Consider the following 17,383-nt stretch of genomic DNA (forward strand, 5'->3'; position numbering starts at 1 on the left):
AGAGAGGCCAGGCCATGACAAAAACACTTTCCGTCTTAAACAGAGGGATGGAGCCAAAAATGTGCAAATTGAAACATTCAACCACCATTGTTTTTTGGTTTAACAAGTGAACCAGTTTTAACATTGTGTTTTCTTTTGGTTTAATTTTTAACAATGATCCTCAGCACTGGCAAATTCGTGGAGAAAGGAGCAGCGCCAGGCTCACTGGAGGAAAGGGGAAAGGCTCAACGCTGTAGGAAAATAATAATCTTTTTCAATGCTCACATTTTGTCAAAACTGACAGTTTTCCAGGCTGAGTAATGCATATATAAGCGTTCATTACACTAGCCTCTTAATTTGTGTACATTTGAAATTTTCCAAGTAAAACATTAGCGTTTGACTTTAGTTAGTAAACTTCAGGAGTCTAAAATTAGAAATGAGTCTAAAACAGAATGACAATGACAACAACAGAAATCTTTATACACAACATAAAAATCACAGCATAATTTTAATAGGTAATGTGAATGGAAATGAAAGAAATAATGAATAATAGGGAAATAATAGGGAATAATGAAAGATAATGACTTAGTAGAAAATGCTCAATTCAGTTAATGAAATAGTATGCAATTGTTTAAAATTATATTTATAAAGACAATGTAATCACATGAAAATATTTGTGATGTAATTCTAAACAGAAAGTGAGGTTTAAAAAATTACAATCACCATACTGCAGGGAAAATGTTGTCTTTGAGTGACGAGCCTGAAAGGTTTTTTACCCTGTACTGTATTTTCTAATATTCTTTATGTATATATTTTTTTATTGAAATGTAGTCAGTTTACAATGTTGTGTCAGTTTCTGGTGTACAGCATAATGCTTCAGTCATACATGAACATACATACATTCGTTTTCATATTCTTCTTCACCAAAAGTTACTACAAGATATTGAATGTAGTCCCCTGTGCTATACAGTATAAACTTGTTTATCTATTTTATGTATATTATTTAGTATCTGCAAATCTTGAACTCCCAATTTATCCCTTCCCACCCCCTTCCCCCACTGGTAACCATAAGTTTGTTTTCTATGTCTGTGAGTCTGTTTTGTAAACAGGTTTGTCTTTTTTTTTTTTTTTAGATTCCACATATAAGTGATATCATATGGTTTTTTCTTTCTTTTTCTGGCTTACTTCACTTCGTATGACAATCTCCAGGTCCATCCATGTTGCTGCAAATGGCATTATTTTGTTCTTTTTTATGGCTGAGTAGTATTCCATTGTATGACTATACCACAGCTTCTTTATCCAGTCATCTGTCAATGGACATTTAGATTGTTTCTATGTTCTAATATTCTTTAATAAATATCAATATTCTTACCATTTTAAAGTACAAACTTATAACATGATATAAGCAAGCAGTGTTGCTCTCAAACTGTGGAATACAATATTTTACAAATTTTTAGAGCAAAGTAAACAATTTATACAGAATCTTTTCTTAAGAAAAATCTTTGTCTAATCCCTCGATCACTATATTTTCAGTAAGAAAATTGTCATTCCAAGAATGCTAAGTTAGTCCTTCATTCAAGTAACTTATAATCAATCACTCCTGGAATGGAACTGAAGGAAGTCTGTCTTTCCAGCCAGCCTGCTTTCCCTGAATGCCCACTGCAGCGCAGTCCCTGCACCAACTATTCTATGGAAGCATCTGAACCAAAGCCATCGTGGCCAGAAGCGCCACGCACCTCAAAGGAAAGTGCTGATTTGGAAGCTTGAAACTGGCTCTTTCACACTCGTAGTCAACACATTCCTTTCATTCTGCTCTATTCACTCTTGAGTTATTTGTGTATATGCCATCTCCCTGGCTACACAATACACTTTTAGCATCTTTGAGGGCAGCGTCTATATTTTGTTTGTCTTTACACACATACTCACACGTAGTTTCCATTTAGTAAATGCAATTCAATTTTTAAGAAAATTATTAAGCTAACTTGACAAAGCCAAGTATCCTGAGTCGCCGCAGGGGAAACTTGAAGAAAGAATAAAATTAAAATATTAGCTAATGTGTATTGAGTGCTTCTTGATGCCCACTGCATTACAAATAATAATAACATTTATTGGGTTTTAGGTATTTTCCAAGCACTTTATGCCAATTAACTAATTTGCTCCTCAAAATAAACTTATGAGGTAGGAGCTATTATTGCCCTAATTTGACAGATGAGAAAACCAAAGCACAGATTCCAGCTCTGGCCAAAAGACTGCAGATTTCACGCTCTTAATCACTACTCTGCGCTGGCTTGCCATGATTATGTCCTCATATTTGTCTCCTTTGCATGTTTAAGCTTTATATGTATGGTCTTGTGGGAAAATAATGATTTGCCACATTCTATCTATAAGAGACAGGGCATCGTCTCCTAGCTGGGAATCTTAAAGAAAAAATATTAGGCACTTAATATTCCTACTGCTGGGAATTAATTCTAAAGAAGCAAGTCAAAAGGAGGAAGAAAGTATTCCTATCAAGCTATTTCTAGTTGTATTGTTTCTGTAGCTAAAGGAAAGAAGCAAATTATATAACCTACAGGGAACAAAAATGTCTAATTGTCCAAGAATAATCAAATCATCTGGTGTATGAATTCAGTGTGCTAAAAGGTCTTCACCAAGGATCAAGAAGAAGTGGGAAAATACAGGAAGTGTAAATAGAGGAATGTGAAAATACGCAAAGCAAAGGAGGCTAAATCCTCTGCCCACCACCATCACAGCAACAGGAAACGTCTTTATAACCAGACCAAAGCAAGACCATAGACGGTTATAAATATGTATTAAGACAAATGAATATTTTTGCATGTTTTCTGTCAGCTTTTTATACATTTGTTTAATTGCCTAAACAAAAAAAATAGGAAGAAAAAAAAAAAGGAGGGAACCCCTCAACAGAGAGGCTTTTTCTAAACAAAAGCCAAAACTTACCTCAGGCTCATTGAAAATCAGAAGGAGGCTAAGTTAGCAGAGTGATCTTTAAGCATTTATTTCCCTCAGAGCTTGGAAGCATCACCTATCATTTGGGGACCAGAGAGGCAGGGCTGCTGGAGTCTCCTGAAATTTCTCCTCTCTGAGGGGTGCCAAAGCCTGACATTAACTGCATCATGTCCTTCCTTCACAAGGATCGCCATCGAGTTCATTTACTGAACATTTATTTACTGAGTACCTACTCTGTGTTGCTGACACTGATGTAGGGAGTGGAGACAGCAGTGAGGAAAAGCCCTAGACCTGATGATGCTTACGTCCTTGTGAGGAAGAACAGACAAAGAATAAAACAATAAATAGAATCATATAATTTTAGGTAGTGATAAGTGCTATGTGGAAAATAGTGTAATAGGGGGTGGGGTGGCTAACTTTAAAGGAGTGGAGGATGACCTTTCTGGGAAAATGACTTTTGAATAGAGGTCTGAAAAGCATAAATAAAAAGAGGAGGGGCAAGTATGTTCTGGAGATCTGCTGTACAACGTCATACCTGTAGTTAACAACACTGTGTGGTACACTTAAAAATCTGCTAAGATATTTCTTCTGTGTAGCACAGGGAACTGTATTCAATATCTTGTTATAACCTTTAATGAAAAAGAATATGAAAACGAATATATGTTTAGACATATGCATGACTGGGACATTATGCTGTACACCAGAAATTGATACACTGTAACTGACTGTACTTTAATTAAAAACATTTTTTGCTAAGAAGCTAGATCTCATGTAACGTGTTCTTACCACAATAAAAAGTAAAAATAATTTTACAAGGTTTCCAGAATGTGTGTATATGTATATACATATGTATATGGAAAGAGCATTCTCAGGGGAACAAATTCGGCATGTGCAAGAGTCCTGAGGCAGGGATTATTTGGCAGGTTTAGTGAATCACAGGAAGAGCAATGTGGATGGAGAGATGGAGAGGAGTAGGCGATGGGGCCAGAGAGGAGGTAGTGGCAAATCATGCAGAACCTTAAGGACCATGGTTAGATGTATGGATTCCATTATAAGTGTTAAAAGTTTCTGCACAGCAAGGGAAACAATCAAAAAATAAAAATAAAAAGGCAACTGCAAAATGGGAAAAAATATTTGCGAACCATATATGCAATAATGGGATAATATCCAAAACATGCAAGGAAATCATATAATTCAAAAGCAAAAAATACAAATAACCCCATTTTAAATTGGCAAAAAAACTGAATAGACAATTCTCCAAAGAAGACATGCAAATGGCCAAAAAGTATATAAAAACATGTTCAACATCACTATTCGCCAAGAAAATGCAAATCAAAGCCACAATGAGATATCACACCTCATACCTGTTAGGACGGCTATTATTAAAAAGTCAAAGGTAAGTCTCGGCAAGGATGTGGAGAGAAGGGAGCCTTTGTACACTGGTGGTGGGAATTTAAACTGGTGCAGCCATGATGGAAAGCAGCATGGAGATGCCTCAAAAAAATTAAAAATAGAACCACTATATGATCCAGCAATCCCATTTCTGGGTATATATCCAAAGGAAATGAAATCAGAATCTCAAAGAGAGATCTGCATTCTCATCTTCATTGTAGCATTATTCACAGTATCCAAGGTATGAAATCAACTTAAGTGTCTATCGGTGGACAAAAGATAAGAAAGTTTTATGTATATACATACATATAAAATGGAATATTAGCCTAATGAAGAATGAAATCCTGCCATCTGTGACAACATGGAAGAACCTGGAGGAGATTATGCCAAGTGAAATAAGCTAGGCACAGAAAAACAAATAGTGATATCACATCCGTGTGGGAGCTAAACCAGTTGAACTTAGACAGTAGAAGGCTCGTTACCTAGTGTCAGGGAGTAGGGGAAATGGGGAGATGCTGGCCAAGGGGTACAAGATTTCAGTTATAAGGTAAATAAGTTCCAGAGACCTAATGCACAACATGGTGACTAAAGTCAATAAAACCGTATTGTGTGCTTGGAATGTTCTAAGCAAGTAGATATTAAATATTCTCAACAAACAAAGAAAGCAACTATATGAGGTGAAGGATATATCAATTATCTTGATTGTGGTAATCATTTCACTATTATATATATATATATGTATGTATTGCAAAGCACCCCATTGTACACCTTAAATACATACAATTTTTATTTGTCAATTATACCTCAACAAAGCTGAAAATAAAATATTGGGAATGAATATCTGTAGTGGAAGTAAGGTTGAATAAAGTCAGCAGCTCTCAAGATTCTCTGTATGATACAAATTTTACAATGTTTTCTCCATAAACCCCACAATAATCATTGTAAAGCTAATAAAGGTTAGGTAACATGATAAACACCGCGGATGCATCATCTCATTCAGTCTCCACAGCTGTTTTGCGAGGGGGGAGCAGTACTATCATTGCCACTTTACAGACAAGGTAACCAAGGCTTAGAAAGTTTAACTCACACAAGGACACACATACAGTCAGTGGCTGAGCCAAGGTGTGAGTCCAAGTCTGTCTGAATTAGACCTACTCTTTTAACCATTCTTATATATTGCCTCCAACCTCCAAATTCTGAAAACTACTATCTGCCTAATGCTATCTTTTAAACAAACAATAGAAAAAAAAAAAACCCCAAGTAGTGGTAGTAGTAATAATTATAATACATGTATAAAATTATTCCAAGAAAATATATAATATAAGTTAGGGCTTTTGAAATAGTAAAAGTACATTGAAAACTCCATTAATTTTCTTGAAGGCCCTTTGAGATATGGGGATTCAAGACGATGGCCACTAGACAATCTCTAAAATCCCTTCCAATTCTGTGATTTCATGAATGACCTTTAAAAAAAAGAAAAGAAGTTCTAGATGGTCCCTCATTTTCCCAAGGGACACTGAAAGAAAACCACCTCTTCAGATGTTCTATATGAAATTGAACAAAGAATTAGTTTCATTAATTTCAACAAATAATACTAAGAGATTACTTAATGCCATTTGCATGAACATGGATGGACCTAGAGATCGTCATTCTAAGTGAAGTAAGCCAGAAAGAGAAAGCAAAATACCATATGATATCACTCATATGTCAAATCTAAAAAAAGAGAGAAAAAGGTAAAAATAGATTTTAAAAATTTCTCCTGTATAGCACAGGGAACTATGTTCAATATCTTGTAATAAACTTTAATGAAAAAATATGAAAAAAAAAAGAGACTACTGTCAGGATTTGAATGGTCCAATACATAACACCAAGTAGATGGTGGGAGAAAAATTCTGGTTTTGATCTGCTAGATGTGAGATACTTAATTAGTAATCCAAACAGAGATGTCAGGTAGACAGTGGATATACAAATCTGGAGTTCGGGGACACAGTTAGGCTGGAAATAACATATTTGAGAGCTTTCAGCCTGCTGTTTGTATTTAAATCCAAACAACTAAATTGGATTGCCCACCAAAAAATATAAATAGAAAAGAGGACCTGGGACCAAAGACCCAGCTTGAGCGGGAGTTAAGGAAAGTAGAGAGGCCAGCAAAGTAGACCAAGAAGGAATATCAAAAATGTGAGAAGAAAGCAGGAGGAATTAATTTCCCAGAAGCAGAGAGAGAGGGGGATATTACAGAAAATGGAAAAAAAAAAAAAAGCAAACAAACAGCAAATGATGCTGAATGTGGAAATTTTCTTTATCTAAAAACGTGAGTTCCAGGTAAATCAAATGAAAATAATAAGTTTTATTTCCCCCAACTGACCTCATCATTAAGTTCATCAACAAGTTACTAAAAATATAAACCCCAGGGGAGGTAGACCAATGGCGTAATCCCGACGCAATTTTAGCTCTCAGGAACACTGTATTCAACCTTGTTGCTTCGTGCTTCCCAAGCAGACCTTCCCAAGTCATCTCAGGGGACCAAGGATGACACTTTAGCCAGCTTAGTTATCATGAATGTCATTATTTGGTGTTAATTTCAAGTCTGAATGTCAAGGGAACTTCAAAGGTAAGTTCCAGGCTACAGAGGAATGACAAGTAAAGCTGGACAGTACCTTATTCAAAGAAGAAACAGGATGGAACACAAACTCTCAGTCCAAGAGTTGATCAGAAAGGAGTCAGGTCTAGTTTGAGAAGTGCTTTACCACAGTGCCCTGAATCAGTGAGATACGTGAATCTAGAAGCTGTCAGCATGCCAGCCCGGAGATCCTCTGAGGACTGAGCACTGGGGTCCTCCGCGTTTAGCAAAGGATCCAAGTAAAATGATGATGGCTTGCAGTCCACGTGAGTCCAGTAAAAGGTAAGACTCTCCTTCTAGACTCTAGATTTTGGAAGAGGAAGGAAATCCCTAGCTTGTAACTAGGTCAAGCCTTGGGGTGGACATTGGCCAGGGAACAGAAACTAAGTATGGAGCTTTAAACAGAAAGAGTCAAAGATCAGTTTTGACTCAGAAGCAATGTCCTGTCTAGATCTTTTAAGGGGGAACTCAGGAATACATTCTGTGAAGTCCAGGCTCTTCAAATCGATGACCTGTAATAGGAGGTTCTGTCCAAGATGGTGAAGGGTCATGCTCTAGATCAGAGTAAATGAGTTCAGTCCTAACTAGCCTTGAACTACAGAGATAGTCCTTTCAACATTTCTCCAGTTTAAAAAAAAAAAAATCCATCGTCACAAATGTCCAACTAAAGAAGTTGAAAAATTAGAAAAAGTCTACTTCTGTTATAAAATTAATGGCTAGAAGTTTCTTTCTCATTAAGACTCCCCTGTATGCATTAAAAAATAATTCTAATTGCCTGCTATTTTTCAACAGGCATTATTGCAAAAGGAGAGGATATGCCTTTGCTTTTCTAGTACACTGTCCTTTTATAACAGCCCTTAGTTGAATTTGACTTGTATTCTTCTTATTAAAACTATATTTCTTATCAGTTTTGAGATCTTTGAGCATTGACACCCTCTCTCATTCTCTACACTTTTTCCTCTTCTCCCAGAAACTAGAGCTATGCCTTACATGGAGTAGGGTCTTAATAAATTATTTTTTAAAGATTTATTATTGATTAAATGAGTAGTTGGTGAGAGAGGAAGAAAAGGAGTAAAAAGGAAAGAGAGGGAAATTACAAATTAGGGCACTGAGCACTGACTTTGTAATGACCTGAGAAAGGCTAGTGGTACCACACTATTCAGTGAAATAGTCTGTTGATGAAGGACGTAAGAATGAAAGGATTTTGTCTTTCTGGGACACCCATCTTTCAGCCTTACACACAACACATTGCTCGGTAAGGTACACTTTATTTTAATGATGGAAGTTCAGACTTGCTTCAGACTGACCTAGGAAGTAAGTGTTACTTTGCCACTTACTAGCTGGGCAAGTTGGTTAAATCTTTAAGCCTGAATTTCTTCATCTGAAAAAAATATAGACAATAAAGTTACCTGTTGCCTAGGACTGAGGGATCACTCAAGTGAAAGGATGCTTGTAAAATGATGGGCACAATGTATGGTACCCAATAAATGTTACCTATTATTGTGCAGTAAGAGAATAATAACTTTTTGTTGAGTGTCTTAATACTTCCATTTGGTATACTCAAAGTCTGCTTGTAAAAGTATTATGTTGAAAAGAATTATGTGAGATTGCCTATATGCAACCATTATTGACTTTCAGATGATTCCACAGTTTAGCAGTAGAGGGACACAACTTTGTCTTGCTTTCTTTTCGGATGCTTCTGACAGAAAATACTCTTAGAGTCTCTTTTAGAATGTAAATTGTCCCCTCAAAATATATCATCTCTTCAGATATACAGACATATGTAAAATTTGAATTTCATTTTATGAATTAATTTTATGAATATTTATGAATTCATAAATTTGTATATAAAATTCATTGTCCTATAGAAAATGTGACTCAAGAACATCTTGTAAGGACAGATATATCTTTTGTCTGGGTAAGTCTGATGTTGGAACATTTTCCTTGAATAGGCGGGACTACATCTTCCAGCTGGTATGAGTACCTCCAGAAGCCACCAATACCTGTGCTCCAAGCAGGGTTTGTGCCCTCTGAATGATGGTTATAACATTATTCTTTCCTCCCTGTTTATCCCACAGTCAAAACTCCCAAGTGAAGATTTTATGTTCCCCTTCTGGTGAGTCCAAATTTGATATAACACAGAGGTCAAGCAGGCGATGTAGATAAACCTAAAGTCAGAACATCTTATATAAACTATCTTCTAATGGTAACAACTAATTTATAAGTAGATGAAACAGTGGTCATGCTTCACTCTACTTAAGGAGGGATTCTGCAATATACGGTGATGTAAGAAACTAATGGTAGAGCCAGATGTGATGACAAAATTTCTCCCAGAAGACACTGGATAGGCCTGCCAGGCATTCAATCCACTCAGCAATATAAATCTTTTTCAGTCTCAGGGTAGATAATGAAGGAATCGATGAATCATTATACTTTATTGAGCAGTTAGTATGTGCCAGACATTCCTGTAGGTTCTCTTGTGGCTCTTTTTCATTTGCATCTCACAATCACCTTGTAAAGTAGTAAGGTGTTGTTCTGAGCAAATGGGGTCTTCAAGAGGACAAGTCAGCTAGCAAGTTCACAAAATTAGTAAGTAGCAAAAAGCTGGGATCTGAATACACATCCTTCAATTCCAACATAGCCTACTTTCTACCATCTTTCTTTCTCAGAATCGTCATCTCCCCCCAAATTTCTACACTTTTTCACATGTACATTCTCCTAAAATCAGATTGTATAATCAAAAAGACAGTTTATTGACTTAGTTAAAAGACCACCTTTTAACTACCCTTTCTCCCTTGTTATTAACATTGTCTACAATTTAAATTGAGAGAAACTGACAAGAGAGGGTAGGAAGATGTTGCAAACAGAACAAGAGTAAGGGAGGATCTGTCTGACATTGTCCCTATGACTCCATAAAGAAGATGGCATCTCAATCATCTTTACATCCCCTATAGTACCTTGCATATTTAAATGATGAATTTGAAAATGACCCATTTGGGCAGCCTTGGACACTCGAGGCAATCTCTTTGGAAGAGATGGATCAGATAACTTGGCAGAGCTCTCGTCTGTGGGTGTCTGCAATCTTCTCTGGCCACTAGTCAACTTGTACAGGGTTTCCTTGAAGGACAAGGAACTCACAAAGCTTTGTTCTTGGTCGCATAATGGTAAACAGCCTCAAGAGATAATAAACCAGCTTTCCAAAGACTAGCTATCTCCTGGGTGCTTTCTCTGGGCCATACCTATCTTAGAAAATGTTGACTACTACTTTAGTTGCGTTCTTTGCTATAATAAGAGAGGAACTGTTCCAAGTCAGGATTTTATATTTAGGAAGTTTGAGGGATTGTATTTTCCAGTGAGTAATAACCAATCTAGGGTCTAAAGCAGCACTTCTAAATCTCTTCTATTTAGGTAATCTAGTTAGCACAAGAGACAATTTACATTCCTAAAGGACTTGGTGATCAGCCACCAAGAAATCTCTTGGAAATTTATGTTTTTGTCCTTCAAAATTCATGCAGATCTTTTTTTTTATGTATACTATCTCCACTTTTGTCTATATCCAAATATTTTCAAGTTAAAATGGACTTTTTCAAAACGCTGTGCCATGTTGATACAGGACTTTGTCCTGATCACAGCTTTGTACCTTCTAGATTCTAGAATATATACATTCTAGTTCAGGAAGCACACATGGATCCAAATAACCTCTACCATCCTTCCAGATTTACATAAAGAATGAAGTAAGCAAAGTACTCAGTTATTTGTTTTCATGATGCCCAACATTTGGTTCAATATTTTAGCATCACACAGAACAAATATCTGAGTGTTCTAGACTATCTTTTGAAACATGTGTCTGGTTAGTTTCTTATTTGCAATAACAAAAGCCCTTCATGTAATCTAAAGGTGATAAGGTGATATAGCTTCCAGATAAAACCTAACTTCCATCCTCATCTTACCACAATAAAGAAACCACAATTAGTGAGAAACTTTTTCATAAAGAAGTTAAGAGAATGGTTAGACGACGTAACGGATAATGTAATGCTTGGATTTCCTATACAGTACCCTGGATTTCACAGTATTTCTCTGTGTTTTATTTCCTCTTCCCTTTTCTAGATCATGTAATGAAATGAAGCCAATGCACTGAGAAAATTGAGACACAAGTGCTTTGAGGAGATTAGGTGGATGTATGCCCAAGAGGTAAGGTGGACTTTCTGGGCCCAAGGATGTGGTAACTAAGAAGAACACAAACACAAAGCACCACTGGGACTTTTTATCTCTAGTGTACTTATGAATTGAGTAACTCATTTGTATCACTGCATAGGCTTTGTTCAACCCAAAGCAACCCTCTTGGTTTAGGGGCTGGACTCTAAGCCATCAGGAAGCAGATTAAAACTGCAGGCACCTATGAAAACTCTTTGGGCTCACTCAGTACCTCAGGTCCTGGGTCACAGAGGATTCTGCCTTTTCTTTGTTCCTATAGTCTCTTTCATGAAGGATAAATTAAACCACTCCCCATCCATCCTCACCCAAAACTAGTTTTTAACCAAAAGGTTTCCCTCTGCTCCTTATAAGGGAAAGAAGGGAGATTTTGTTGTTGTTGAATTGGCAAGGATGGCACTTACTAGATAAGCCACAGTCTGGATTATAATTATGCCTCAACAGTCCGGAAATACTGTAATCCAACATTTTTGGTCTCAGATCTTAGGTGCTCTTTTCCCAATAAGAAAAGAGCTCCTTAACCCATCTAGGGTTCTACCTGTGGCTGAACTATAAGAAATTAAGTAACAAAGCCACTTAGGAGACATAAAGTATAATGAGAGGCAGCGTAGTATAAAAGAAGATTAAGCCCAAGAGTTCTGTAGTCAAATAGACTCTATTCAAATCCTGGCTCTCCCACTTTCAACTTAGGTGACTTCAGAACACTTTTTAATCTTTTTAAGCCTATATGTCTTCATCTATAAAATGAGGATGGTAATAGTGCATGCCTACGAAAGTGATTTTATGGATGAAGTAAGCTAACACATACCACGCACTTGCAGGATGTCCAGCACTTAAAACGGAATAAATGATCATTTGTCATAAGACAGAGACCCTGTCCTCCAGGAACCTAGACTGTAATTTGGGACAGAACACACAGATCCAGGAAAGACAGTGTATTAGCTCTAAAATCATAATGCTGTGAGCAACACAGAATTTCAGAGAAAGAAGAGAGAGATTTAGACTGGAATGACCTTAGATGGGGATGGTCTAGAAAGATTTCGCAAAAGAACATAACCTAGAGTTTTTAAAGTGGGCAGAATCTGAATTAGGCAAAAGAGAGAAGACAAGATTTCTAGCTGGAAAGAGAACAGAATTATATGAAACAGGACAGAGAAGATGGATAAGAGGCCAGTGAGCAGCCCATATGGTACATAACAGGATAACTGAGGGCCACAGTGCAATTAGCCTGAAAGAATCAGACCCAAGAAAGACTGAAATAATCAGTAGAGGAGTGTGAAAGCTGTCATTTAATAAATAGAAAGGCATTGAAAAAATGTTAAGCAGATAAATAATATGATAATGGAGAGCAGGATGAATTACAGAAGGAAAAGAAAGGAAATAGGAGATTTGATTAGATAGGAGAGCATAAGAATCCAAATGTAAGAAAACAGTGGACCAAAGCAACAGATAGAAGAAAGTTTTGAAGGACAAGCTATCAGTATGTAGGGAAAAATTGGGTAAAGCAGAAGAAGCAGAATGAATCAATAAAGTGTCTAGGTTTTGAGCTAAATTGCAGAGTTTGCAAGGCAGTACACGATGTACCACCAGCTCAATTTTCTCTAAATTATGAAGTATACTTATGACATTCCTAAATTTTTTAATTTCAAGCTTCACATAATGAATTGATACCTTATTTTATCCATTTTGTAACTTTAAATTGACTTTATTCATTAATTCAATCAGCACATACTTCTTGGAAACCATTCCATACCAGGCATTGGGCTAGGCTCTGGAACTAAAGCAAAGATGATCAGAATTCCCACCCTTGAGGATTTCTGAGTCTTCAGTACTTGAGGGTAAAGGAGGAAAGGTGAGGGAGGAGGTGGCAAATGAATAAATTGTAATATCACATGATCTTCTCTAAAACGAGAGTGTGCACATAACTGCTGACTTCAGAAAGTGCTCAACGCTGAATGGAGGAGTTGAGAAAGCATCCTATTAAATGAGAGACACCTAGAGAGACGTGTGTCATCTTTCCTTTAAATAGATCCAATGCAGTGCCCATGGAAGAAACAAATAAAACTGCAAGGATACAATTCTTTTTTCGTCCCTTCTCAGCGGACCCTAAGGTGCAGGTGGTGATTTTTGTGGCCTTCCTGGCGATGTACCTGGCCAGCCTCAGTGGAAACGCCATCATTGCACTGACTGTCCAGATCAACCACTCCCTCCGCACCCCCATGTACTTCTTCCTGGCTAACTTGGCACTTCTGGAAATCTCCTATACCTCTTCCATCGCCCCGCTGGCCTTGGCAAACCTCCTTTCAATGGGCAAAACTCCTGTTTCCATCACCGGATGTGGTACCCAAATGTTTTTCTTTGTCTTCTTGGGCGGGGCTGATTGTGTCCTGCTCGCAGTCATGGCTTCTGACCGGTTTGTAGCAATCTGTTACCCACTACGATACACCCTCATCATGAGCTGGCCCTTGTGTGTGGGGCTGGTGGTGGGGTCCCTGGTGCTGGGGTTCCTGCTGTCACTACCACTGACTATTTTAATCTTCCATCTCCCGTTCTGCAACAACAACGAAATCTACCACTTCTACTGTGACATGCCCGCAGTCATGCGCCTGGCTTGTGTAGACACACGCATTCACCAGACCGCGCTGTGTATCATCAGCTTCGTCGTCCTAAGCCTCCCCCTCTCACTGATCTCCGTCTCCTACATCTTCATCGTGGCGGCTGTTTTACAGATCCGGTCAGAAGGAGGGCGCCACCGAGCCTTCTCCACCTGCTCCTCTCACGTCTTAGTGGTCCTCCTGCAGTATGGCTGCACCAGTTTTATATACTTGTCCCCCAGCTCCAGCTACTCTCCTGAGATGGGCCGGGTGGTGTCTGTGGTCTACACTTTTATCACTCCCATTTTAAATCCTTTGATCTATAGTATGAGGAACAAGGAATTGAAAGACGCCCTCAGGAAGGCGCTGAGAAAGTTCTTTGTAGGATGGTTCTATAACTTATTTAAATCAGAACACATGTGAGAGCGGACGCTAGTAATAATTATGCTGGGATGAGCTGCATGAGCCAGGAATGTCCTCAGCAAACTGAGACCTGGCTCATTATTCAAGGAAGTGAACACTACTGTCTAACTGAAATAAAGCTACATCACACAGGGCAACGTGACGTCCTGGGCATGGGTGAAGGAGCATCAACACTGACTGGACATCCGCTAGGTACCAGGTGCTGTGCGTGGGTTATCTCGCTTAGCCCATAACATGTATCACTGTCTTCATTTTTTTAGAAACGAAAACTAAAGGCTAACAAAAGACATTTCTAGGATGAGAACACAAGTATTTAAAAATCTAAAGACTAAGCTGTCTTCACACAATGCCCCTCTCCTTGTTCTAGGCTCACTCTGCCAGGGGGAGAACATGTTACCTCGTGCAAGTCTGGTCTCCCTAGGCTTCAGTTTCCTTATTTCTGAAGTGGCAAAGCTGAACTAGAAAATTCCACATGTTCCTTCCAAGGTCGTAACATTATGTCCTAAATATTGGCCAAATAGACCCTAAATGGGGGAGGAAAAAAGAGGCTTTGCAGTTAGCCAAAGGAAAGAGACTTTTTTTCTTTTTTTACATTTCCTGTTTTGTTAGCCCAAATGAAAACTCGTGATTCTGTTCATAACACTTAAGCACAAAAAGGATAGTGGTAATGGAGGAAACTGTTACTTAATTTAATAAGGGAAAATCTAGGAAGGGAGGAAACTGGGCATCGCTGAATTTGGATTCCTCAAGAATCTCTTCCACAGCATGTCAGAGAATATTCCAGACTCTGCTTGAACTTCCAGGGAGAGAGGTCATTAACTTGCAGGACATTCCATTCCTTGTTGGACAACTCCAGTCGTTACAGTGCTGTACCTTTCGTTCAGCTGAAGTCTACAAACTCTCCCACTGATCCTATTTCTACCCTCTAGAGCTTTCTTCTACATGACAGCTCTTCCCAGGTGTTAAGACAGATGACGTACCTTCTGTTAAGTCTTCAGTCTTCTTTTCTCTAGAGCAAGTACTCCATCAGCTTTTCCTCCAGGAGATTATATTTGAACCCTCTCATCATATCAGCCACTTTCTGGATTTTCCCTAGCTCCATAACCTTCTACAAATTTTCACCTAGAAATAAACACAATACACTGGGAATATTTTGTTCTGGGGAACTATTACTTTTACCTGTGAACTATATTTGTATTAGTTCATCTCAATCATTTTAGCCTCATAAATTTGGTATCAGATAAAACCTCCAGATAGTTTCCATATGACTCTCAGTGCCACCTGACCATAATTTATTTTACTAATATGCATGTAGGACTTTTCATTTAACACTTATACATTGTGTTTTTATTGGTTTGGGCCAAAGTCATCTTCAGGATTTATATTATTCATCCTAGGTTTACGTTATGGTCAAAATTGCAATTACATTTCATTTCCTTTGTCCTAGTCCTTAACAAATATCCAGAAGCAGACAGGGTGATGAATGCAGCATCTATGGACGTCCTTCTCCTTGGGAGCTGTTGTCCAACTAGATGGAAATCTGCTCAGTTAATACCATCTGTGGTACTGTCACGATCATGACCTCCCCAGTGGAACCTACTGTCCTGTATCCACGCCTTTAGGTGGCCCCCTTCCCCCATGGCTATGTGACTTGCTTTGGCCAATGGGACATTAGCAAATGTGCTGCAGGCAGAGGCCTACCCTTACCTTTTGGTGCCTGTCCTCTCCCGCTGCCCTGAGACTGACATGTGAGGAAGGCAGGGCTAGGATGGCCCCTCTGGAGCACAAACAGGATATCTAGCTGAGCTCCCTCAACCAGCCCTAGTCAGTCCACCAGATGACTGCAGCCACATCAGGGACCCAGGGAAGACTGGCAGAAGAACTGCCCAGCGGAGCTAGGCCAAAATGCACAGAAACCTGGGCAAATAAAATGATTCCTATTTCAATCCATTAAGTTTTGCAGCAAAAAATAATCAGTTCACCATCCAACGCATAATAAACCATCTCTCCCAGAAGGACATAATGGGAAGCATATCAAATCCTTTCATATGATCAAAATACACCACAGCTCTTATCTAAACTCAACCATTTAGAAACCTTATTTTTTTTAAGTCAATTTTTAAAAATTTTTTTCTTGGGAGAAGGTAATTAGATTTTACTTATTCATTTATTTATTTTTTGGAGAAGGTACTGGGGATTGAACCCAGGACCCTGTGCATGCTAAGCATGCACTCTACCATTTGAGTTATACCCTCCCCTCTAGAAGCCATATTTTTAAAGTGAGGCACATTTGGCATCATTTATCTTAAGTCACTTCCTGTGGGCTCTTAGTATCCCCAAGTTATCTGCCAATTCATGCATTTCCAGAATTTTACAAGGGATTGGCATTGAGATCACGATCTTATTGTTTGGGATCCCACTAGTGGCTTTTTTTTTTTTTTTTTTTTTTTTGGTATCTGGACGGGGAAAGAAACATTTCAGTCGTTGTGAGTGCCCTGGGAATGGAGAATGTGGCATTCATCTTTGTATTCCGAGTACCTTGTACAGTGGGTAGGACTTACTAGACTCAGATGATTCACTGTTAAGAGACAAATTACATCTAGGGAGGTGTCTTGCCTCTCATAAAAATTGTACAAGAGGCCTTGTTTCATCCAAAGGGATCGTGTTTTATCCTTATTTCTAACACTTATATTCTTCACTGCTCCTTTCACAGTGATGGTATTTCATAAATATTTGTGGAATTGAATGAGACTTTCTTTGGAGGTAACTTCTTTCTGGTTTTCAGATTTTTTTAAATGCTATTAATAAATGTACATGTTTATTAAAGACCTTATTGAAGCATGTATTGCTAACACTATTTTTAACGTTTTATTCGATTCTATCTGTAAATCCTACATTCCCTAAGAACTACAGATAATGAAAAATACAAATGGGAACCATACAATATCCATTTCAAGGAAGTGAGCGCTATTATTCTTGCATATTAAAGAAAGATCTTATACTTTGCCATATTTAACCCAATTTTAGCAAGGATATTTTCAAACTTCAACCACTCACAGAGAATGTTGAATTTTGTAACTTTCACTTGCTGCAGAGTTGATGTTAATTGCTGTTGCTCCACTTTATCCCCAAAATTCTAGAGCGCTAAATGGACAGGCACACTCTGCAATTACACCCAGAAAAAAATCCCAGACTCTCG

The 17,383-nt window shown here is 38.1% G+C and overlaps 1 protein-coding gene across 1 annotated transcript; it reads left to right on the forward strand.

Moving 5' to 3' along the window:
* The first annotated feature begins 13,212 nt into the window (after positions 1-13,212).
* LOC105094956 (olfactory receptor 10V1) lies at positions 13,213-14,184 on the forward strand. The gene has a single exon (XM_031460697.2). It carries the CDS (start codon positions 13,213-13,215, stop codon positions 14,182-14,184), a length of 972 nt encoding a protein of 323 aa, XP_031316557.2.
* Positions 14,185-17,383: the final 3,199 nt, after the last annotated feature.

This window comes from Camelus dromedarius, chromosome 12 (genome assembly GCF_036321535.1).
Source record: "Camelus dromedarius isolate mCamDro1 chromosome 12, mCamDro1.pat, whole genome shotgun sequence".
NCBI classification, from domain to species: Eukaryota; Metazoa; Chordata; class Mammalia; order Artiodactyla; family Camelidae; genus Camelus; species Camelus dromedarius.